The 24,455-nt window shown below is 41.0% G+C and overlaps 1 protein-coding gene across 1 annotated transcript in view; it reads right to left on the reverse strand.

The window, feature by feature from the left end:
* Positions 1-2,136: 2,136 nt before the first annotated feature.
* The window catches only part of TCF25 (transcription factor 25), a 45,167-nt gene continuing 22,848 nt past the window's right edge, over positions 2,137-24,455 (reverse strand). The window contains exons 9-18 of the mRNA XM_027846471.1: positions 24,230-24,323; positions 23,494-23,586; positions 23,096-23,201; positions 20,592-20,751; positions 16,239-16,326; positions 15,018-15,176; positions 13,769-13,859; positions 12,845-12,924; positions 6,231-6,303; positions 2,137-5,436 (exon numbers count right to left, since the gene is read on the reverse strand). Coding sequence (XP_027702272.1) covers positions 5,251-5,436; positions 6,231-6,303; positions 12,845-12,924; positions 13,769-13,859; positions 15,018-15,176; positions 16,239-16,326; positions 20,592-20,751; positions 23,096-23,201; positions 23,494-23,586; positions 24,230-24,323 — 1,130 coding nt within the window. The 3' untranslated portion in view covers positions 2,137-5,250. The remainder of the gene's footprint in view (positions 5,437-6,230; positions 6,304-12,844; positions 12,925-13,768; positions 13,860-15,017; positions 15,177-16,238; positions 16,327-20,591; positions 20,752-23,095; positions 23,202-23,493; positions 23,587-24,229; positions 24,324-24,455) is intronic.

Consider the following 24,455-nt stretch of genomic DNA (forward strand, 5'->3'; position numbering starts at 1 on the left):
CCTCTTCTATTTTAAAATTGGTCATCAAAGCACATTTCTCTTTCTTTTTTTTGGGATCAAACCTGCCTAACTCTCCCCAAAATACACAAAAAAACCAAAGCCCACGGGAGCACTTCCTGTGCCCCCAAACCTCTAAGGAGAGGATTCAAGTAGAACAGGAAGACGGCTGGGAAGCAGATACGTGGACATCCATCTCCCTCCACCAGTCACTGGAAGAGGCTAGAAGTGAATGATGGGGCAGCATCAGTTCCTCGAGGTGTAAGGACTGACACAGTGGTTTCCGCTTTGGGCAAGTGATGGAATCTCTGCAGGCCTCTGCAAAGTGGAGCAGCTAGATTAAGTGATTCCTCAAGTCCTTTTCAGTTCAGACATCATGGGGTTTCAAAGGAAGTAGGAAAACACATCATTCTGGATCTCCCGACATCCCCCTAAGCTAAGCCTAAGCCTTCTAAACAGAGCTTTCCACAAACTCAGGAAAACTACTGATGCCCATTTGGGTCCTATTTCTCACCCCACCCCACCCTTTTTTTTTTCTTCTTGAAAACAAAACTCTTTTTATTCCACAAAACAGTGCTGTTACGAATACTGTGGTGTGTATCAGACCTTTCTTTCCATTTCTAACCTCCTGGAGGACATGCCCAACTGTGGGATCCCTAGGTCAAAAGGAATGTGCATTTCACTCACTTGTCCATAATTTCAAATTGCTCTCTAAAGTGGCTGAACCAACGATGGATTGGCCGTCCTGTCTTCCTACAGCCACTCCAACGTCCGCTTTCCCCATTCTTGTGTCCCCTTTACCTATTTGTCTGGCAGGTCTCATTTTCGAGCGAATCCCCAGGTGGAGCAGGAGACGGTGAGTGTTGTCCGCCACGTTGCGGGCTATGGGATTTTAGTTTCTCTGCACTCCCACTGTCCTCGAGGGTGTCTTGCATGTAGGGACAGCACTTCGGGATCATTCTTATAGGCAGGCAGACGAATCCCCTCAAAGGCGGCTTGGAACTTGCATTTTGATTCTGGGCTAGTTTAACCAGCAACAGCATTGTTTTCCTCCCCAGCACTATTTCATCTCTGGTTCTTCACCGCCTCTGCCCCTCCAATGAATCAAAAGGTCACTGCAACTCAAGTTTTAGGCCTCCTACATCTCCCCTGATTTCCAATGAGAGTCTAGTATTCCCCTACAATACTCGGAAAATTGATTTAAAAAAAGTTATTACCCATCTACATTCTTTAATGGGATTGGAATATCACTAGCAAAAAAATAATTTTGGATTTTTCAGCGCCTCCCTAGCTAAACCATCTTCCCTAGTCCTGTTCATGGTGTCGGTTTAAGTGAAGTTTACGGACTGCACCTGAGAAGTCTCCGAAATAGAATTTCACCCTCAATTATCTGCAAGGCCTAGGCTTATACACTAGTCACGTAAAACTAGAAATACCAGTAGGGCTTTTTTCCCTCTTTGACCAAAACCAAAACCAAAACCAAACCAAAAAAACCCTCTGGAGACCAAGAAGCAATGATTAAGTGTGGGAGCCCTTAGGCCTAAGAACCAACCACAATAATAATCATAACATTTCAGAACATCTGTTGATGTTACTGGTATAAATATTGCCTCCACCAAAGTTGCTGATGATGCTTCCGTGCCTTAATAGAAGGGTCTTCGTGAGTTGCTGTGGCCAAGAAGACTTAATCACTTGGTGGCCAATCTTCTGGCCTCTTTGGACATGGGTAGGGGTAGTCTTCCTCTGAGAGGAGAGAAAATGCGTCCCTGGGCCCACAGGAGGTGTCTTTGCCTTTCTTTCTCGGTAAGATCTTGCAGACTTTATGTTCCACTGGTATATCCTCCAAGAGTCGAGGGTCACCTCCAAGCCACGAAGAAGCATAGGACTTTAGCAGAGGAATAATGCCAATACTTAAGAGATTTCAATGGAACTAGGACCTGATTTATGTGAGTACGCTATCCTATACTATTTCCTACATGTAATTCAGGCTGTTGTCTTTCTCCTAGTCAATTCTAGAACCTGTTCATTGTCCTCCTGCAGCATCTGTTCAAGATGGATCAGTTAAATGGACTATCTATTCAGTATGTTTTAGATGGAACAACAGACATTTTCCACGCATTTGGTTATTTCCTATGTAGCTAGTTAGGTCAAACATTTGAGACATTTTTGGATCTCATTCAGGAGGCTCTGCAGTTTCAAGGGGACTTGCATCAGTCAGCCACTGGGTACATCTGGAGGAACTATATCAACATAGAATCCCTTCCATTTTTTATCTGGCCCAAATGAATTGCCTTCTCAGGCACTGAATGAACTGGCAGATGCCATTACTCATTGTCTGTGATCTTTCAAAGACTGTGGAGAATGAGAAAGGTACCTCAGAACTGAAGAAGGCCAAATGTTGTCTCAATTTGAAAAAAAAAAAAAGAGAGACAGAAAAGAATGGAGTCTGCAAACTACAGGCCAGGAAATTCAACTGAATTTCTGACAAAATTGTTGTTAATAGTCATGATTTATGAATAAATAAAAAGCACTTCTTAAGTGTTTACTAAGTGCCAGGTACAAAAGGCAGTTCCAACTCTCAAGAAGCTTACATTCTAGAGGGAGAGACAATATTATATAGAGTGGGAACCAGGGAAAGGGTGCTATAATCTGGAAAATCACAAAAATACCAAGTGGAGGAATGGAGCAGTCCATTAATACCTCCTTTGTGGAGGCAATAGTAAGGGCAATTTGGTAAGAGTTTTTATTTTAGAGTTTTCAATGTGCTACACATACACTTTCTCCCTTGATAGCGATGGGATGAGGAGGAAATGTCTAGAAGAAACTCTCTTCACCAACAGCCAGTATGGCTTCATAGAAGAACAGGTCCCAATGCCCAAACTGATTTTCTTTGTTGGCAGTGTTACTAAAACTCGAAGACTGATGCTGTAAATATATTATGCTTCAATTCAGCAAAGCATTTAACAAACTGTCCTTGTTATTCTTGTGGAAAAGATGCAAGATAATAATACTGTTAGATGTACTTGGAATCGGTTGAATGGTTGAACCTAAAGAATTGTCATTGAAGGCTTCTTTACAGCTTGGAAGGAGATGCCTCAGACACCCGTGTTCGGCCCTGTGCTATTTAGCATCCTCAACAATGACTTGGACAAAGAAGCAGAGAACGCATACTTATCAAATTTGCAGATGACGCAAAGTTGGGAGGGAGGGGCAGCACAATGGAAAATTGAGTCAGGAGTCAGAGAGCTTTTGGCAGACAAGAACATCGGGCTGGAACAAAAAAAATGATATCTAATAGAAATAAATGAGAAGTCTTAGAATTGGTTTTAAAAATCAAGATGTTGGAAGGAATCATGGCTAGACTCAGTCTTTCTGAAAAAGATATGTTTTAGTGGATCTCAAATCAATGTCAGTGAACAGTGTAACAGGGAAGCCAAGAAAATGAATACAATCTTAGGCTATAGTAAAAAAGGCCCAGGGTCTAGGGATGAACAAGGAAGTGGTAGACCTGCTGTACTCTGCCCTGGAAGCTATAGCTGGAGTATTATGTTCACTTTTCTAGGATGTGATCCTGGGTGAGCCACTTAACCTGTCTGCCTCAGTTCCCAGTTTACAAAATGGGGATAATAAAAGCACCTTGCTGGTTGTGAGGTTCAAATGAGATTGTATATACAAATAGAGCTTTGCAACTGTAAAGCACTACCTAAATGCTAGTTATAATTCTTATCATCATTACTGTGGGCACCACAAGTTAGGAAAGACGTTGCTAAAGGCTGGACGGTGTCCCAGGGAGGGCAGCCAAGGTGATGAAGTGCCTTGAGCTCATGACATGAGGACGAGCTAAAGGAACTAGAAAAAGCTAAGACTGAAGAGCTGTCTTGACGTGAAGGAGCTGTCACACTGAAGAGGGATTAGACTTATTCTACTTGGACCCCAAGGAAGGAATTGGAAGTAACAGGAGGGAGTTGCCAATTTAGGCTAACCAGTGACTGGAGCTGTTCACAAGCAGCACGTGGCTGCCTTAGGAAGGAGTGCGCTGGATCCCCCGAAGTCTTCGAGCAAAGGCTGGATGGACGGCCACTGTCAGGAACGCTGCAGAGGACACGCTTTTCCAGCTATCGGCTGGTTTAGCTGGCTGCTGACGTCCTTTCCACACTCCAATTCTGGGATCTTAACACATGTTCTGAAGATGTCTTGTTGAAAGAGAGCCTTTAAAAATTGCATTTTGCTCTGCTAAATCAATTACTTTTTTATAGTCAACAAACAAATATGGTGGAATCCTCTATTCTCCATCTTTTAGTCACATGAGAGACTATAAAGACGTACTCTGCTGTAGAGTACCATTTGGCAAAGTCTACCTGTTCTTGTCTATCTTCATCTGACATGCAAATTAACCTGAAAATTAGAGGTGAAGTGTAGAGATGAGAATGTAGGCTTATGAGCTTGTAATTACTGACAGCCTCTCAACTGTCCTTTTAGATAATGATAATGTCCGCGATTTCTTCCAATTTTTCAGCATCTCACATTTACAAAGTGGTTTCCTAACAATTCTACGATGGGATTTTTAGTGCAAACATTATTGTTCCTACTTTACAGATGAAAAGACTGAGGCCAGAGAGGTAAGGTAAGTCACAGTGGCAGAACCAGGACTTCTACCCTTCCCACTCCAGGTGCTCCTCCCCTAAAAAAAGTGGCTTCATTCATAACAAAATTCTCTCAAGTGTTCCAAGGAGCAGCTGAAAATGAGACAAAACCAGTATTTGGCTGTGGTCCGCACAGCCCCACAGACGCCCCCTGACCCAAGGCCGGCCAGGCTGTCCAGAGAGCGTGGTCGATGGGAGCCCGTCAAAGGCAGCTGGGGCTCTATCAGTCCCTAGCTTTGCTCCTTCCTTCCCTAACTCTCCTCTATCCCTAGCTCCAGACTTATCTTGGGCATGGACTCCACATTAACCCTGTGTGGGCTATGATCCCAAACAGGGTCTTATGAAAGAAAGTGATGGAGTCAACAGATGAAAAGTCCTCAGTCGCTAGTAATCATTGCTTTGCTGGCTGAGCACACTTCAGAGAACTTTGATGCCCTGCCTTGTATAAGACATACTAAGGAGGAGCCCTTACAAAACTGTAGAAGAAAGAGGCAAATGACTTTATAAATTAAGCACTTACTTTTTTACTTTAGGGAACTATTAAATTTCAATCGAAAAAATCATGAACATAATTATACAGCATATCACTGGGATTCTGGATGCTCTAGTCTCAGTCCCAGTCTTCATCCTCGTCTTCATCCTCATCTCCATTCCCATCAGGGTTATCTTCTGTCGGAGGGTCCTGGAACTGGATGTTGGCCAGGAGGTCTCGCATGGCTGCCATCAGCCTGTTCAAGCCCTGGTCGAGGTCCTCTTCTGCACCAACCGGGTCTATTTCATCCGGTGTTTCTTCTCCCTGACAGAAAAAAGAGGTGGGAGGCTGAAGACGAAACTGCTGGATGAGAAGGGGCTTTCTGTGGTACTTGGATGTGCCCTGCTCTGCCCTATGTAAGGACAGGCTCAAAACGTTTCCATTATAATAAGACATGCCATGCACTGGCACCAAGACAGAAGAGGGTTTTTGCTGAAGAAAATGCCTCTCTCCACAGATGGCACTTCATTTCTAATCTCTGAGGAAGGCCAAAGGTGGGAGGGATCAAAAAAAAAAATCTCAAAAATCAAATACAATTAAAAAAAAAAATCTAAGAAGCACTAGTCTGTTTCCCCTAGATATTTACAATGACAAATTATAATACTGGGAGACTTCAAAGTAAATCTAAAGCTTCAAAGACAACTTTCCCTATTAGCATTTGCCAAACAGAAAGGTTCTCTGCTGCACTATTCTAATCAAACATAAGTATGATTGCTCATACCACTTATCGACAATCCTATATTGTGATCCAATAACTTCAGATATCTGTGTATTTCTTCTGAATTAGGATGTAAGCCCCTTAAAGCAAGAGTTACATCTTAATCAACCATTCCATCCAAAAAAGACTCATTTGTTTAGTGGATGCACTGTGGTCAGGATCTTACTGTAGTCAGTTGTCAGGGATACGAGGAGCTTGCTTCTTTACCAACCTCCACAGCACCCAGCACAAAGCTGCGTCCACAGCAGCTATACCATTCCTGTCACCCTGACTGAGTTTGGTCTGAGAAGAGCAGAAAGTAAGGATGTGACAGAAATGGCACCAGACTCACTTAACATACCTGAAAGGTAAAATTTGGCAACAATGATCGAAAGAAGAGAGATAATGTGCTTTCATTGGAGTAACGGTTTGCCCTGCAATAGAAAACCAGAAAATGTCAGAAAGTCATATTTTTTCTTCTTCTTCTAAATGGACTTGTGCACCATGTGGATTTCAGTATATTAGCATAGCCTTGCAAATAATAATCTAAAAAATAATCCTACTCACCGGGACAGTTCACCCTTTCTGCTCCTGCCCCCAGCAGGGAAATGAAAGGCAATCATAAGCAATGGGCGGCATCAGTAGCAGTGAAATAAGCAGGAGAGATAAAAGGAATTTGGACAGAAAGCAACAGAATGGACCTTTGGCCAAAGGATGCTGCTTTCTAATAAGTGACTGAATGGAGCTGGGAGCACCCAGGATTTGCAGAGGGAACATAAGGTACAGATATTCACATGATATATAGATATTCATACATAGAGAGTAGGAGTGAAGGCTTACATTCTAGGCTACATTAGTTTCATTCTGGTGGAGACTCACATACATCACCCCAAAGGACAAAATAATTCTAAGACTAGGTAGAAGCTAGGGTATACCAATGCTAAGCATAAAGATTTTCCATTATTTAGTATTCTTAAAAAAAAAAAAGAATATACAATTTACAGCATTTGAAACTTACAAAACTGATAAAATAGGCAAAGAATTTGTTTTACAAAGTCAATGGATTCAATATCCTAGCAACAAGGACCTAAAAAAAGACCAAAGCTCAGAAAAAAGAGATAGAAAGAGAAATTCCTTTTAAAATAACTCTAGACAATATAAAATATTTGGGAATCTACCTGCCAAGACAAACCCAGGAACTATATGAACACGATTACAAAACATTTTTCACACAAATAAAGTCAGATCTAAACAATCGGAAAAATATCAACTGCTCATGTGTAGGCTGAGTTAATATAATAAAAATGACAATTCTACCTAAATCAATTTACTTATTTAGTTCCATACCAATTAAACTACCAAAAATTATTTCACAGAGCTAGAAAAAAAAATAATAAAATTCATCTGGAAGAACAAAAGGCCAAAAATATAGAGGGAATTAATGAAAAAATATGCAAAGGAAGGTGGCCTGGCCATACCAGATCTAAAACTATATTATAAAGCAGAAATCATAAAAACTACTTGGGGCTAAGAAATAGAGTGGTGGATCAGTGGAACAGAGTAGGCACACAAGTCACAACAGTAAATGACTATAGTAATCTAATGTTGGATAAACCTAAAGACTCCAGCTTCTAGGACAGGAACTCATTATTTGACAAAAACTGGAAAACAGTGTGGCTTCTAGGCACAGACCAACATCTCACACTGTATACCAAGGTAAGATCAAAATGGGTCCATGATTTAGACATAAAGGGTGATACTATAAGCAAATTAGCAGACCAAGGAATAGTTTATGTCAGATCTATGGAGAAGCGAAGAACTTATCACCAAACGAGACAGAGAACATTATGAAATGTAAAATGGATCATTTTGGTTACATTAAATTAAAAAGGTATCATACAAACAAAGCCAACGCAACCAAGATTAGAAGGAAAGCAGAAAGCTGGGAAACAATTTTCACAGCCAGTGTTTCTGGTAAAGGCCTCACTGCTCAAATATATAGAGAACTGAGCCAAATTTTAAGAATACAAGTCATTCCCCAATTGATAGTCAAGAATGTGAACAGGCAGTTTTTAGATGAAAAAATTAAAGCTATCTATAGCCATATGAAAAAAAAGCTCTAAATCACAATTAGTAAAATGTATATTAAAACAACTTTTAGGTACCACCTCATACCTATCAGATTGGCTAATATGACAGAAAAGGAAATAATAAATGTTGGAGAAGATGTGGGTAAATTGGGACATCAATGCATTGTTGGTAGAGCTGTGAACTGATCCAATCATTCTGAAGAACAATTTGGAACTATGCCCAAAGGGCATTCAAACCATGCATACCCTCTGATCCAGCAATACCACTATTAGGTCTGTATCCCAAAAAGATCACGAAAAAGGGAAAAGGATCCAAAATGTCATACAACCACAAAGGACATACAGCTCTGATGTTTAAATGACAAATGCCAGAGCTTTATGTCCTTTCTGGGATGCCATATATTACAATTTGCTTTGTCTTGCACTGGTCCCATCCAAGTCTAAGCTTGGGAGGAAGATGGTCCTCCATGGTTCTACTAACAGTGCTACTGTGCTGACCTATCACTGCCTCAATTTATCTTCTGGTTATTTTGACCTATCCTCTGCCGATTCTGCATTGTGGTGTTTTGTTTTTTTTATAGTCATCTTCTTCCTGTAGCATCTGGCTAATTTCATGTACCAGTCCCAAGGGCCAAGGATCACCTAACTTTTCCATCTGTCATTTCTTTTCCTGAATCCCTGATATAATATGCTTGGAGTGTTACATTCTTAAAGTTAATGAAGTTACTGTAAATATCATAAAAGGGCCTCAACCAGCCTCTGCTCACTCCAGCCCATACCCAGTTTAACCACTTGGTCACCATAATACTTCCCCTCTCTTAACAAATCCAATAGAATAAGGATAATCAACAAGCAAGACAAGTCAGCAAGCATTTAAGTGCCTACTATGTGCCAGGTACTGTGCTAAGGGCTGGGGATACAAAGAAAGGCAAAAAACAGGCCCTGCCTTCAAGGAGCTCACAGTCTAATGGTGGAAACAACACAGAGTTATGCACAAACAAGGTAAGAAGGGATAAATTGCTGGTAGTCTCGGAGGGAAGGCACCAAGATCATGGAGGACTAGGGCAGGGATCTGTGACTTCACTGCTATAGTGAACACTTGGATAAGGAGATGCCTGCAACCTCATAGTGTCAGAGAGTAGTTTGGAGCAGTGAGGAGTTCAGGGATTTGCTCAGGCTCTCACACCAGTGTGTGTCAGAGGCAGGCCTTAAACTCAGATCACACTGGCTTCAAGGCCAGATCCTCATCCACTACGCAGCTTTGCCTCAACAAATGTAGAAGAATAAATGACTACTGCACATAAGAAATAGAGTATGTGGTCTAGAGTCCCAAACTGGTCCCTGGCTATTGGGCTGCACTCATCCCCTAGTGTATCATTTCACCTGTCATTTCCTCTCCTGTGGATGTCATGAGGTCACCCTTTATATAGTTTATTTTTTGTTTGTTTTTGAGAGGCAGAGTCAAGTGACTTGCCTAGGGTCACACAGGTAGTAGGTGAGGCTGGATTTGAATTCAGGTCCTCCTTACTCCAGGGCTGGTGCTCTACCCACTGTTCCATCTAGCTGTGTCCTTCCCCCCCAATCCCCTCTACTTTCATATACTGTACAGGAAGGGATGGGAGGGAGGAAGAAAAATTTGGAACTCATTATTTTGTCAAAATGAATGTTAAAAATTATCTTTACATGTAACTGGAAAAATAAAATACTATTTTTAAAAAGGAGAAAAGGACCTACAAGTACAAAAATATTTATAGCAGCTCTTTTTGTGCAAAGAATCAGAAATTAAGGGAATGCCCATCAATTGAAGAATGGCTGAACTAGGTGTGGTACATGAACGTAATGGTCTATTATCGTGCTATAAGAAATGACGAGCAGGCAGATTTCAAAAAAACCTGGACTTACATGAACTGATGCTGAGCGAAGTGAGCAGAACCAGGAAAACATTACACACAGTAACAGCAACATTGTTTGATGATCGACTATGACTGACTTAGCTCTTCACAGCAATACAATGATTCAAGACAATTTTAAAAGATTCATGATGGAAAATGCTCTCCATATCCAGAGAAAGAACTATAGAGTCTGAAAGCTGATCGAAGAACATTCTTCACTTTTTTTTTGGTGGCTTTTTCTCTTTTGTTCTGTTTCTTCTTTCACAACATGACTAATATGGAACTGTTTCCACGATTGCACATGTATATATAACCTGTATCAGACTGCTTGCTATCTTGGGGAGGGGAAATGGGAGGGGGGGATGGAGGAAAAAAATGTGGAACTCAAAATCTTACAAAAAAAATGAATGTTGAAAACTATCTTTACATGTAATTGGAATAAAAAAATGCTATTAAAAAAGAAAAAGAAAGCTTCGATTGGCACCTTCAAAGGTAGGAGCCACACTGCTGCATCACCAATCCTTTCAACTCCTTAAATATCCATTATGGGTAAAAAGGAAATAGTTAAAGATACAAGCATTAATAATAAAGAATTTGATGATGAAACCAATATCTATAAGCCCAGTAATGATACCAAATCCCAATTACAGAAGCATCATCAGACAATACACATTTATTAAGCACCTATATGTGCTATTTGTTGTTCTGTATACTGTGTCCATGATCCCATTTGGGGTTTTCTGGGCAAAGAAGCTGCAGTGGTTTGCCATTTCCTTCTTTAGCTCATTTTATAGATGAGGAAACTGAGGCAAACAGAGTAAAGTGACTTGTTCAGGGTCACATGGCTAGTAAGTAAGTGTCTGAGGCCAGATTTGAATTCAGGAAGATAAATCTTTCTGACTTCAGGGCCAGGGCTCTCTCCACTACGGTGCCACCTAGCTGCCCCATGTACCAGTACCAGCACTATACTAAGTGCTAGGGGTACAAAATAAAGGCATGACAGTCCTGTCCATAAGGAACTCATAGTCAAATAAGGGAGACAACATACAAACAACTATGGACAAACAAGCTAGAGACAGCATAAACTTATGGAGAGAATCAACAGAGGGAAGGGCTCAAGAAAGACTTCCTGTCGAAGGTGAGATTCTGATGAGGAAAAAGAGCATTCTAGGCATGGGGAACAGCCAGAGAAAATGCCTGGAGCCAACGGCATGGGATGTGTTAGTTACAAGAAGACTGGAAAAGTCTGTGTGTTGGGGGGGGAAGAGAAGAAATTATAAAGGACTTTAAACTTCAAATATTTCATATTAGATCCTGGAGGTCATATGGATTTTGGGGGGGGGGGCAGGGGGAGTTGCTGACATGATCAGACTTGTGCTTTAGGAAAATCACTTCAGTGGCTGAATGGAAGATGGATTGGAGTGAGGAGAGACAGAGGCAGGCAGAGCCACCAGCAGCCATTGTGATAAACCAGGTGTGAGGTGATGGCAGAAGGGTGTTAGGCAGGGGGCAGTGTCAGAGGAGAGAAGGGAGTGAAATTGACAGTCCTTGGCAACAGATGTGATATGAGGGAGTAATGAAAATGAGATGAGAATAACACCTATTTTTCAAGCTTGGTTGACTAGGAGGATGGAGGCGCCTTCAAAAGTAATAAGAAGTTTGGATGTAGGGGAGGGTTTGTGGGGAAAGATAAAGAGTTCATTTTGGAGAGTTTCAGATGCTCGATATCATCCATTTAGGTTTGCTTCTAGAGATTCTAATTTATCTTGTTTGTTATACTACTAAATTTAATCATTGCATGGTTCCAACAAAATTACAAAGGCATTTACTAATAAACACAGTATTGTGAATATTACAACAAACTTCTCTAGCTTTTAAAGGAAAAATATGATTAACTGAAATAAACCTAAAATAATTCTGGCTTATGCAAGTAAAAGGGAAAAAAATTACTGCGAATCACCATATAAAGTAAATTTTTAATAATGTTCCCAATTAGAAAATACTTATTGAATTGCAAACCATTATAGCCTTCTCCTTAAACAATATATTTATGTTAGATTCAGAATGAAAGATATCTGAAAATTATTTTTAAAAAATAGCCTTTTCTAACTTGATACCATTAAACCGTAGGCATTAAAAAAAGCAACACATAATTCCAAAAAAGTTTTGTTTAAAGAGAAAAGTTCCACTGCTATAAAAAACTGTGAGAACTGCTGGCCTTGACCAGGGGAGTATCATTGTAGGAAGTGAACGTGTGGAGCCCTGGGACAAATCTCTGTGGCCTGAGAGAGGTGGGAGCAAGCACAAGAACCCCCACCTTCTCCCCACCCCTCAACTCCCGGTAAGAAAGGTGTTTCAGATGACTCCTCCATGCTCTAACAGCCAGCAGCACAGCATGGACCTCCACGTTACCTTATCCTCCTCCTTGCTAACAGCATGAAAAATTAAGCACTTTCAACTCCTTCTATTGGAAGATTTGAAGGGGAAAAAAGGAATCCCTTCTCCCACCCCTTTGGAAACTTAGGTACAGTTTTAGAGTAACTGTCAAAGGAACAACTGGATTCTCTATGCAGAAATTTGCTTCTTAATTGTTACTGCAATGTATCTACTGCATTAGGATATCGGGATATCTGTACTTGAGTTTCTCCTGATAGATGAAAAATCTACACGAGTAACATACAGTTAGAACCACAGGAGTAAGTGAGCTCAAGAAACAGGCACCTGAAATTGTAGTAGGTGAAAACTGGAAAAATACTGCTGGCCCAGCAACTCAAAAAGATGTTCACAAATACAATGGGAATGCAGTCTAGAAAGAGGAATTCTGTTACTCAGGTTATCAATTGATCTCTGCCCAATCAGTGACTCTTTTCTTGTCTCTCTGTCCCCTTAAAGCCTATCAGGTGATTTCTTTTCCCCTCTGCTTTTGTCAACATGGAGGAGAATAAAAGCAGCCGCGCGAGCAAGAAGGCAAAGGAAAAGGGTGGAAAGGGTACCTTCGAGGTCTGGTGTAGGAAGTGATGGAATCCAGGGGAGGCAGAGGGTCAAACCCCATCACAGGCTGGGATGTCACTTCCTTCAGAAAGGGATACAAAAAGGAAATACCCAGGAAGGCTGTTAGTCTGCCTCAACTGGTCTCTACAATAGAACATTTTCAATAGGACATCAAATTCAGAGCAAAGTCATCCACTATCTACTGGGTTCCCTCAAAATCAGGCAGCTTGAGCCCCTGCTCCCTGGAGTGCGTCTGTTGCTCTTGGGATGGGGTGGAGGCGCATGCTAGGAGAGCAGGAGATGACAGGGCCAAAGACTTGTGTTAAGGCCTTTCCTTCAACTCCACTGATATAGCTTGCCATTCCCACTTTTCCTCTCAGCACACATTCTGGATGCACGGACTGCCAAGGTGTGGGTGTGGTTCTGTGTACTTGGTCGTCATTACAGTAAAAATCATCACGGGTCGTTTTCAAGACACTTTAGGAACACTGGCCTTGCTGGGAGGTGTGTCATCACCCCACTTCACAGATGGGCACCAGAGCAGCTAAGGGACTCAGCCAGGATCAAACATCTAGTCTGTACCAGCGGCAGGATTTTCACCCCAGCCCTTCTGATTCCAAGTCTAGCATTCTATTCACTACACCACCGGCCTTTCCTACACTGAGCCAGTCTTACAGACATGTGAGCTATCTGCTGCAAAGCGCCAAGTCCTGCTGGCTGCTGCCCAATTCCGAGAGAAGGGAGAGGCAGAATCCTTTAAGGACTTCATACAGCCACAAAGTCTTTGCTGCTGTCAAATCAGTGATTAATAAAACATTGACTGGAGTGAAAGACCCATTTTGGGGGAGGGAGAAGTTAGCTATAATGTGCATGTGACATTGTAGATACATACAATGCCTTCTTTTTCAGCTGGTGAGGATCCTTACCAGAGGCAGGGCTGCGGTGGCCTCCTTCATCTCAGAAAGGATCACATGGCGATAGATATTTCTGGGGGCACTCTGGTACCGGACCTTCCGCCTAAGAAGGGAGGGAGAGGGGGACAGAATAAAGACCAACAAATGAAATAACACATTCTGCAGCACTCTAGCAAGATGAGCTCTGGAGAAGACGATGTTCTTCTGCTCAATGCCATAGGCTTCACACTTGCTCAAAGAGGCATCAAGACTATCCCATGACAGCAGCTTTTATTTTTCCAAGTATATAATTAATCATCAAAATGAAATGAGCACTTAAGTGCCCATAAATATGCCTGTCCTTCAGCCAACGGCATAAAAAGTCCCAATTTCAAGTTCCACAGAGGTCTTGCTGGAGGGAAGGTGTGTACTTTATAGATAACATCTGCTTCTGGGAAGCAGTCAAGTACATTTTCCTGGCAGTGGTGATGTTAGCTATGATACTAGCAGGCATGCTTCCTGAAAAATACACAGAGCAACCTCCGAGACATAACCTGTACGATACGGCAAATCCTAAAGTTGCATTTTTCCTATCACAGACAATACATATTCATAAAGGATTACTATGTCACCACCGCTAATACAAAGTCAATTAGAAAAGCCAAACATATGTCTAATGATTCAAAACTCGCAATGGGTTTTTCTTTCAATTTGTGATGATGATCTAAGAAAGATCCAGCAAGGACATCGCCCCCCCCCCCCAAAGCATTTGTTTAGTATTGAGCTAATGTACTTATCATGCAATATTCTGAATTATAATTACTTTGTAAATACAAAAAGGTGTGTGTGTATGTGAAAACACACACCCATACAGCTACACACATTGCTCTCCTATTCCCCAAGATCAGCGATAGCATCTAACCCAAATCTTGCTTTTTCCTCTAGTAAACTGGGCAATATTCTAAATACGGTAAATACAGAGGCAACATTTCTTAAGTCATTTGGCACAAATCCATCAATTTTGTGCAGTCTTCACCTGGCATAGAAAACAAAGCTGCGGGTATTTATAAACGAAGGTAGAATGAAAAAGAAAGATGACTGGTGTTTATCTTATCACACAAGTTCTTAAGGAGCAGGGATAAGTTTAAATGTCCATTTCAGTAGGGCCCACATTAACAGATAAGGAACAAAATAGTTTCTGTTTTCCTTAACAATAAATGAGCCAGACAGATGCTTTGACTGCCAATGTGAGCAGCCAACAGTTGGGCACAGAATTACTGACCTTCTTTCAGATTCTTCCACTATGGGTTCACCAGCATCTACTGTCTGCAGCACTTCTCTGACGTTTGTTTCTAGCCAAGCCATGATGGTAGAATCCTTCCAGAGAGAGTATGTCCTCCCAATGTAGAGGGCAACCAGCTGGGCCAAGGCAGGAGGTTGGCTATAGTAAAGAGACCATCCTGTAAATTAATCCATCATGGAGTCAGATCCTGGAAAATGCCCTCTAGTCCTTAATCAGACCCAAAGGCTTATGCCTTGATCTTAGTAAAAAGGTGTTGTTCAGTGTGTGAGCTACAATGTCCCCGACTAGTCTGAGGCAGGAGTGTCCTCAAGAGCTCACACCACAAAATAGGTTTTTAGTAAGCTCCCTAATATGTTAGAAGAGAAGGGATGTGAGGAACTGGAAACAAATGCCTCTTGTTCTTCCTAATCAAAGTGAAGAAAAGTACACTAAGTATTTTATGATTTCCTGTTTATTTGTAGGAGGAATAAATACATTAGAAATCATTCACTGTCTAAAGACTAAAGACTCCTTTGTGAGTTGAGATTTATTTTAGGAATGTAATAACAGCATTTTGTTGCCATCATCATACAAGGAAATGTAGCTAACCAAGGACAAGAGCTCAGCTTTGTCCTGTATACCAGAACACCTCAATCCTGTTCCTGCCACCCCTGATCCTCACCCTGTAACTTCTGCTTTGTCCCCACCACCATGGCATAAGTACAAGTGAAGATTCAGAGAACCCTTGGCCTGGCTAATTTAAATGATTTCTAAATTCAGTTTATAAGAATTGAGAATGCCAAACTGTCTGAGATCCTTGGCTTAGCTGAGTGTATAACCCTGTTTCCAGTTTGGATGCTGCCTGACCCAGAGCTCCTGAAATTTTCCTTTTCTTATTCAAAATAGCAACCATAGCAAGATCCATACCACTTATTCAAAATGAAAGAAGCAGCTGTGCAAATGTAAAGTGATATGGCTGGTATCTTTAAATTAAGTTCATTTCCAAGTTTTCTGAATGATAAACTGATATACACATCTCTCTTGGCAGCCAGGGAAAATCGGAGCTGTTGTCTAAACACACCCTCTGACAGGTGTCATCACACGAGCTCCTAGCACGTCATCAGCTGCCATGAGGAAGAGAGAAATACACAAGAAAAATACTTATCATTCTACCTCAGGCTATCATAAGCATGCAATGAATTTCATTTTTTTTTTTTTTACCTTATCTGAGTACTGAGTCCAAAGAAAGGGTGAGCTAAAACGGCGGCATCTGGGCGCACACTGCAGCGATCCAGCAGGGGCATGAGAACTGGAAAGGAAAGGCAGAGCTGCTGAGCCTGTTGTCACCACCTGTCCCTTAAGGCTGAACGCACAAGCTCACCACCAGCAACAGTGCAGTGGTGGCAGAAACCAATCTCTTGGATATCTCTTTAACCAAAGTTAAATACCCTCCTCAAGTGGCCAGCAGCACAGAGAAGAGCAGAGAGAGATGTGGCCAGGCTGTAAGATAAAGACAGAGACCTGCTGTCTTCCTTCCTGGTGGGGTAGAAACACCCTGTATCCACTTTCATGTCTGTCTAGTTGTTTGCAAGGGGAGAAAGTTGTAGGCCTCCAAGACTGCTTGGGATACCCCAAAGCCCAAGGATATCCTCATGTTCTGCTAAGGAAGTCCCTTTCCACATCTCTGACTAGAGGTGCCATATGAGGTTCTAAGAACGTGCAACCAAGTTGTCTTAATTATAAGGATCTTATGCTTAGTTTCAAGTTGTACGCAACATAGACCATAGGGAAAGATGTGCCTGGTAAGCTATGGGGTAGTTTAAATTTTTGTAGAACTGGACAAAAGCAGTGTCGGCTGGCACTGAGCTCCCCACTGACCCTATCTAACTAGTATCACATGCGATGTTGCTAATTCTCTCAATCCCTGTTCCATGGAAACTTCACCCATTGGCTTGGCATCATGGGAATTCATTTAGCCTTGCTCTGTCCTAAAGACATGCTTTCCAGCTGATTAGCTGTGGGGCTTCTTAAGTTGGCCACATATTCAGTCTGTAATGTGTAAATAACTGATGCCAGAAGGAGAAAACACAATTTTCAAATGTCTTCCCAGTAATATTGTAAGGCATTTCCAGTTACACAACTACTTAAGTAAAATAAAAAATATGGCAAACAGCAGACAGAACAGCTTAAACCAGAAGTTGCCATAAATCTGGCTCCCTTTATTTAAAAACAGAGCCAGATCCTTCCATGAAACACAGACAAATTAGTGGTCTCATCTATGTCCCTTCTGCTGATGACACAAGAAGGAAATAAGCATTACTATGTGCCGGGCCCTGTGCTAAGTGCTTTAAAAACAACAAAAAAATCTCATCTGATCCTCACAGTAACCCTGCAAAGTAAGTGCTATTATTATTATTCTCAGTTTTGCAAGTAAGAAAATTAAGGCAAATAGAAGTTAAGTGACTTGCCCAATGTCACGTAGCTGGCTAGTAATTGTCTCAGGTTCGATTTGAACTCAGGTCTTCCTGAGACCAGGCCCAGCACACTGTGCCACCTAGCTGCCTCTTTCTTTCCCTTATCTGGCACGGATATGACTGTAGTCAAGAGGGATTTTGAAGAACAACCCAAGAAAACTGCTAGAATAGAAACTTTCACAGCACATGAGTCTCTTAGAGAAGGCCAAATCCAGAACCTCTTAACCACGAAAGAGATGACTTATGGTCAAATCTTCAAAATCAAGCTGATTCCAAGGCACAAAAACTGGCATTTGATAGGTCACCTTTTGCATATGCACATAAAATATATGCAAAATATCCTACAGGGAACAACTAGAATTAATATTTAAAAATTCACTTTCCTACAAAAATTCCTAGTGACCATAAATAACGTCCTCATCCTACAACAGGTGATTTGTGCATGCTTTTCTGAAACATGCACTCAGGTCAAGAAAATGTCCAAATGATTTTTACAACCCATCACAAGTTTATCAGTCAACTGATGGCTGTGCTAGTTTTTGGAGAGGCTAACGAGGCTGGGCCAGGAAACACTGACCAGGGAAGGGGGAGGGGAGGGACGCATCCAGAATCACCATAGCCTTTTTACATCACACTGGAAGAAAGTATGAGATGGTGACATTTCCACACACCCCAAATCTGTCTGAATCTCAAACCAGCCACCCCAGTAAGGAAGTGTGTCCTTACTTTCTGCTTCGCCCAGGCTCAACCTCTATAAGGTACCATGTGTATCCAGAGTAACCAACCTTTGATAGCACTGCCTCGCTAAGTGTCTGTTCTCCTGCCACAAGCTCAGAGGATTACACAGAGTCACAAGGAAGTGAACTTTTAAACAATTCCATGGTTAGTGTTTGGCTGATCAGTCTTGTTACGTTTCTCAATTTAGTCTTTGGAAGGTAAACAGGGGTTCTATAAGAAAATTTCAATAGTAGTAATAGATTTTCTTCCAAAATATTAAATATGAAACACATCAAAAAAAGATAAGAAGGCTTAAGCTCCTTGAGGTTTGTATCATGTCTGGCTTCTTGTTACAGCAGCCTTGACAGTGAAATGGTGAGAGAAGAAATACAAGGAGGAGCCACTAAGTGACCACCTGTGGGCAGCCAAGTATGTGAGGACAGGGGAAGGTAGGTGGGTAGATAGGTGAATACATGGACACGTGCTTGCTGGCCAGATGCAGGTAGTGGGGAGGATCCCTCTCAAGGTGTCGCTGCCACTCCTGCCATTTTGGCTTTGTCTTGAAAATTTCCTATCCCAGTTGCTGGGGCCTATCTCCCCCTGAGCTTTCACTAACCGTCAGGCTTCTCTTCTCTGTGCCCCCACTGGAGCATCCTTGGGGTAGCTACCATCTTTCTCAGCTGCCAGCCCCAGTGATAGCTCCACTAACAAGGAGTTAACAGGCCAGCAAGTCTCTCTTGCCTCATTTCCAAAAACATACAGAAATGAGTCAAATTCACAAGAAGAAGAGCCATTCCCCAATTGATAAATGGTCAAAGGATATGAATAGGCAGTTTTCAGAGGAAGAAATCCAAGTTATCAACAACCATATGAAAAAATGCTCTAAATCACTAATTAGACAAATGGAAATTAAAACAACTCTGAGGTACCACCTCACACTCATCAGACTTGCTAAGCTGATAAAAAAGGGAAAATTTACAAATGCTGGCGGGGACGTGGAAAAGTAGGAACACTTACGCACAGCTGGCGAAGTTGTGAACTGGTCTAATCATTCTGGAGAACAACATGAACTATGTCCAAAGGGCTATAAAACTGCATACTCTTTGACCCAGCAATACCACTACCAGGTCTGTACCTCAAAAACATCAAAGAAAGGCATGCAGTAGAGAGAGCACTAGCCCTGAAGTCAGGAGGACCTGAGTTCAAATCCAACCTCAGACCAAACACTTGACACTTACTAGCTGTGGGACCCTGGGCAAGTCACTTAACCTCAATTGTCTAAAAAAAAAAAAAACCAAAAAACCAAAAAACAAACCATAGCAATTGTTTTTGTGGGGCAAAGAACTGGAAACTGAAGAGATGCTCATCAACTGGGGAATGGCTGAACAAGTGATGATATATGAATTGTGACAGCCAAGGCTGGAGGGGCTGTGGGAATACAGACCTATTTATACACCACTGGTGAAACTGAATTGGCATAGTCATTCTGGAAAGCAATTTGGAACTATACACAAAAAATTACTAACTATATACCCTCTGACCCAGCAAAACACCTAGTAGGATTATACTCCAATGAAATCAAAGAAAGAGGAAAATGTCTTATATTTATAGCAGCTATTTCTGTGATGTGGATGCTTATCAACTGGGGAATGGCTGGTCATATTATGGTAGATGAATAAAATGGAATACAACTATGATGTAAGAAATGATAAATGTGACAGTTCTGGAGAAGCTTGGGAAATTTTGTATAAGCTGATACAGAGTGAAGTGAGCTGAATCAGAAAAATTTCTACTCTAACATTATAAAAATGAATAATTTTGAAATACAAAGATGAAGAATGCTATCTACTTCCTGATAGAGTGGTGAAGAATGAAATATGCAGAATGAGACACGGTTTTGGACATGGCCAATCTAGGAATTTGTTTTGCTTGACCTAGCATATTTGTTACAAGGGTTTTGTTTTTCTTTTTTTCCAGTGGGAAGGATGGGGAGGTGTGAAGGAGGAAAAAAAATGCTTAACTGAAAAAAAAATTAATTAAAAGAAAAAATAGGGTATCATACCCTAAAGACTAGCTGCACTGCTAAGGAATATAATCATGCTCAGAAAACCAAGTCTTTTAAATAATGATATATGACTCAACAGAATCAAAAGCCCAACACATGCTTCTTTCCTGTGATCTCAGGATTCAGGAAGCACTGGCTTAAGGTTGCACCCAATAAGCCATGGGGGTGCTTTGCCTCTAAGGCATAAAGCAGCTATGCAGTTTCACAGGAACCCTGCTTGGAGCTTCCTGACTAGCGAGCTTAGCTTCCAGTGTGGCTCTTTGCTGGGCATGTTAGACAGGTACACTCCCTGCCTACCAAAGAGCTACCAAAACTTACCGCCAGGGAACATGATGAGTGCCTGCTGGATTAGGCGAGAGGCATTCTCCCTTGCAGAACTCAGTTCAACCTCTGGGAGATCATCTTGCTGACTGAGAAGAAAATGTGCCAGTGGAACAGAGAAAGCAAAATTTGGGAGCTGGGATAAGTTTCGATGACTCTATAAACGATAAAGAAATGAGATTTTTGACTTGAAGGAGGAGAAGACAAATACATATTAAGCCAATAGTGGATTATGCTACTGTGGATCAGCCTCTTCAGCAGACAGAGGTAAGGGCTCCACACTGGTTAAGGAAAACATCTTACTAGTCTGTTTTTATGATGAAAATCTTCTCTACCTAGGCCAAGGCTCTAACTGGAATAATGGGTCAAATTCAACAACATAAAATTTAATGGAAAAAATATCTTGCAACTGGGTACAAAAAAAAGTAGGATAAAAGAGACAGGGCCAGATTGCACTTCACATGGAAAGTTCTTAGACCTAAAATGCAAGCACACTATAAGTCACCTGTGTGCTATGGCTGCAAAAAATGTCAACCCAAGCTTAGACTGCATTAAAGAATGTCTAGTACTCAGAATGAGGGAGGTCATAATCCCCATTACTCGGTTCTGATACACAAGTGGACTGTTAAACTATTCAGCTCTTAGCATCACATTTTAGGAAAAGCACTGTTAAGCAGCAATGCATTCAGAGAAAGATGACCAGGATGTGAAAGAACTTTCAACTAGCCAGCTAAATTCTGGTTGGAAGAATTGGGACCATTTAAGCTGGGAAAAAAACTAAGGATACGATCACTGTCCTCAAATGTTGTTATTTAGAGGAATGAATAGGTTTGTTGTTCTGTCTGGCCCTAGAAATAACTACAGGAAGGCATATTTTCATTCAATATATGAAAAACCTTCCTACCAATAAAAGTTATTTATTAACAAAAGGTGTGAGTCACTTCAAGAGGGAGTCAAGTTCCCCATCACTACAGATGATATGGATAACCTTTGCTTCAGGAAGGAGATGAACTAAATGACATCTAAAGTCCTTTCTAACTTCAAAAGCAGTTACAGTTCTCAGTCTCCACTCCCTCATGCTGTTTGTTTAATTCCTGGGAAAATGCCCAGAACTAGACATGCTAGAAACTTCTGCAAGGCTTAATAATGCTATGGAACCTACAGGAACTTGGAGGAGTGTGAGAAGATGAAGACTGGTTCAGAGGCAGGGAGAAACATTATGGAGGCTTAACAACTACAATGACAAAAACTGACAGCACATTATTTAAAAAAAAAACCAAAAACCAAAAACAAAACCCTATAAGTATTATTATCACCTCCATTTTACAGATGGGAAACTGAGGCTCAGAGATGTGAAGTGATTTGCTCATGATGGGATATGAACCCTTGAATCCTGATTCCAGACCCAACCCTCAACCTATCACATATCATATACTCCCTAAATTGAGAAGCTATGTCAGTTCTTGACAATTCGGCTGCTTAAGAAAACAAAGGAGAATTTTAAGGAGGGAAGGAAAGAGGAAGATAGAAGGAAGAAAAGAGAAAGAAAGACAAATTCCATAGACAGGAGGATGTAATGGCCTCTCTTCACTTGAGGAAGACATACATAGCAAAATTATAGCCAATACACTGTCTAACAGACTCTAAAAAGATTCTGAAGCGCTAGAAGGATGGACTGGATTTAACAAGACAAAATTTAAGAGTGACAATGTGAAGTTCTGAGTTTGGAAGATCAATTCCATTAGCACAGTATGGGACAGCAGAAATATTTATGTTTGATGATAAGTTTTTAAAAAGGAAATTTAAATTTTTTAGAAAGAATTAATAAATTTTAATTGATGGCCATCAAAAATGAGCAGTATGAGATAGCTGTGAAAAAGGTTAATGCAATCTTCGGCTTTATTCGGTACGTGGTGCCCGGAACAAGGAAGGGGTTATCCCCACTACACTGGGGTGAGGTCAGAATGCACTCCAAGCACTGGATCTCTTCCAGGCACCACACTTTAAGGAGGACTGACAAAATGAAGTGTGTCTGGGAAGGCAATCAGGATGGTGAAGGGACGGGAAAGCATGTCCTAGGAAGACTAGTTGAAAGAATTGGGGATGATTAATCAGAGAAGAAAAGTTTAAGGGAGATACGATACCAGTCTTCTCATATATATATGTGTATATATATATGGTGATAATCAAACAGTGGGATTAGATCTAATTCCAGAGAAGAGAACTCAGACTTGGTTAAAAAAAAAAATTACAGTGAAATACATGATTTTCACTCAACCTGAGGAATAACTTTCAAGCAATTAGATTAGGGCTTCTCAAAAATGAAATTAATTATTTTAAGAGTGAGTGAATTCCCTGACAATGACAGTATCAAAGTAGAGGCTAGAATGACCACATGTCAAGAATGTTCCAAGGTCATTCATTCACGGGGTTGAACTAGATGACCTCGAGAGTCCTCTCAAGTACTAACATTCTGTGATTCAAAAATTCTTATGACTCACCTCCCATTCCTGGAACATTCGTATTAGGAACCCATAATCCCTGGCTCGTAAAGCCAGCAAATCAATAATCAGCAACAAGCAGAGGGGGTCATTGTCTGGATCGAGGCTTCCAAGAGAAGGGAAAATGGACAAAAGAAAGAAGCTGTTATGATCGTGGCACAAAAAATTAAATTACAGTTGCAACAAAACTCACAAAGTACAATTATTCAGCTCTTCCTTAGCAGGGTGAGTTCCTTCAACCATCTTAAATGAACAGATCACTGTACAGTTATTTTGAAGACACAGGATGTCTCATGTCTCAAATGGGCTTACAGACTGGCATACACCTCCATATGGACTGAGCTGTTAATAGCTAGATGTCATAACAAAGCAGCTGGAATCCAATAGCAGACATTTACCTTAGTATAAGTTTGCAGAATTCCAGGGCTGTTCGGGGACAGCCTCTCCTCTCTAGGAACATCATGTGCTTGAAGAGAACCAGGTAGAAAGCTCTAGATAAAGAAACAGGTTATGCAGACAGAGTTTTATTAAAATTTTGGCCAAATAATTTAAGTTCTCAGAACCTGTTTCCATCTAACAAAAAACAAAAAAAAAAAACAAAAAAAACAAAACCCCAAAAAACAGGGATAGTATATCTGCTCTGTTCCTTTCCATGGTTGTTGTGAAGATCAGATGAGCTAATCCATGTGAGAGGACAGTCAAAATTATCAAGTGCACAGAAATGTAAATTATTCATTATTTCACATGTGTGAGGTAAAGCAAGTTATAGACTTTATATTACACAACAGGATGTAAGGTTCTGATTTCTGACCCTCAAAAATTTCATTCTTTTTTCCTTAGAAGTTTTGATTCCAGAACTTAAAAGCAAAGAAGTGAGGAAAGTCACTTATTACTTATCTAACACTGACCTTTATTTTTGGTTCTAGCAGAGTGGGCGATATGTTTAATATAGGGAGCAGTTCTGCCAGAACTTCTTGTGAATACACTCCATGATGGGACAGATACACATTTTGCTTCTTTTACAACCTGTAGGTGATGAATATGCTACCAGACCTTCATGATCTAGAGCTCTAGAGAGCTCTGGATCTAAGTTTGCGGAACAAAATCAAAACACAGAAATGAGAAGTCACTAACCTGTTCTCAGTTCTTCGATAATCTAGTCTGCAGGTTCCACTGGTGAGACTAAACAAAGGGTGAAATGCGCATTCCAAACTGTACAAAGCTCTCTCTAAAAAAAAGAAAAATGCTATTAGGAGCCATTTTCATAATGTTCACCAAGTTAAAAAGTCCTTCGTAGCAGAAGTTAATGTGCTACACACACACACACACACACACACACACACACACACACACACACACA

Source organism: Vombatus ursinus, unplaced genomic scaffold, assembly GCF_900497805.2.
Source record: "Vombatus ursinus unplaced genomic scaffold, bare-nosed wombat genome assembly UNPS02005286.1, whole genome shotgun sequence".
Taxonomy (NCBI): Eukaryota; Metazoa; Chordata; class Mammalia; order Diprotodontia; family Vombatidae; genus Vombatus; species Vombatus ursinus.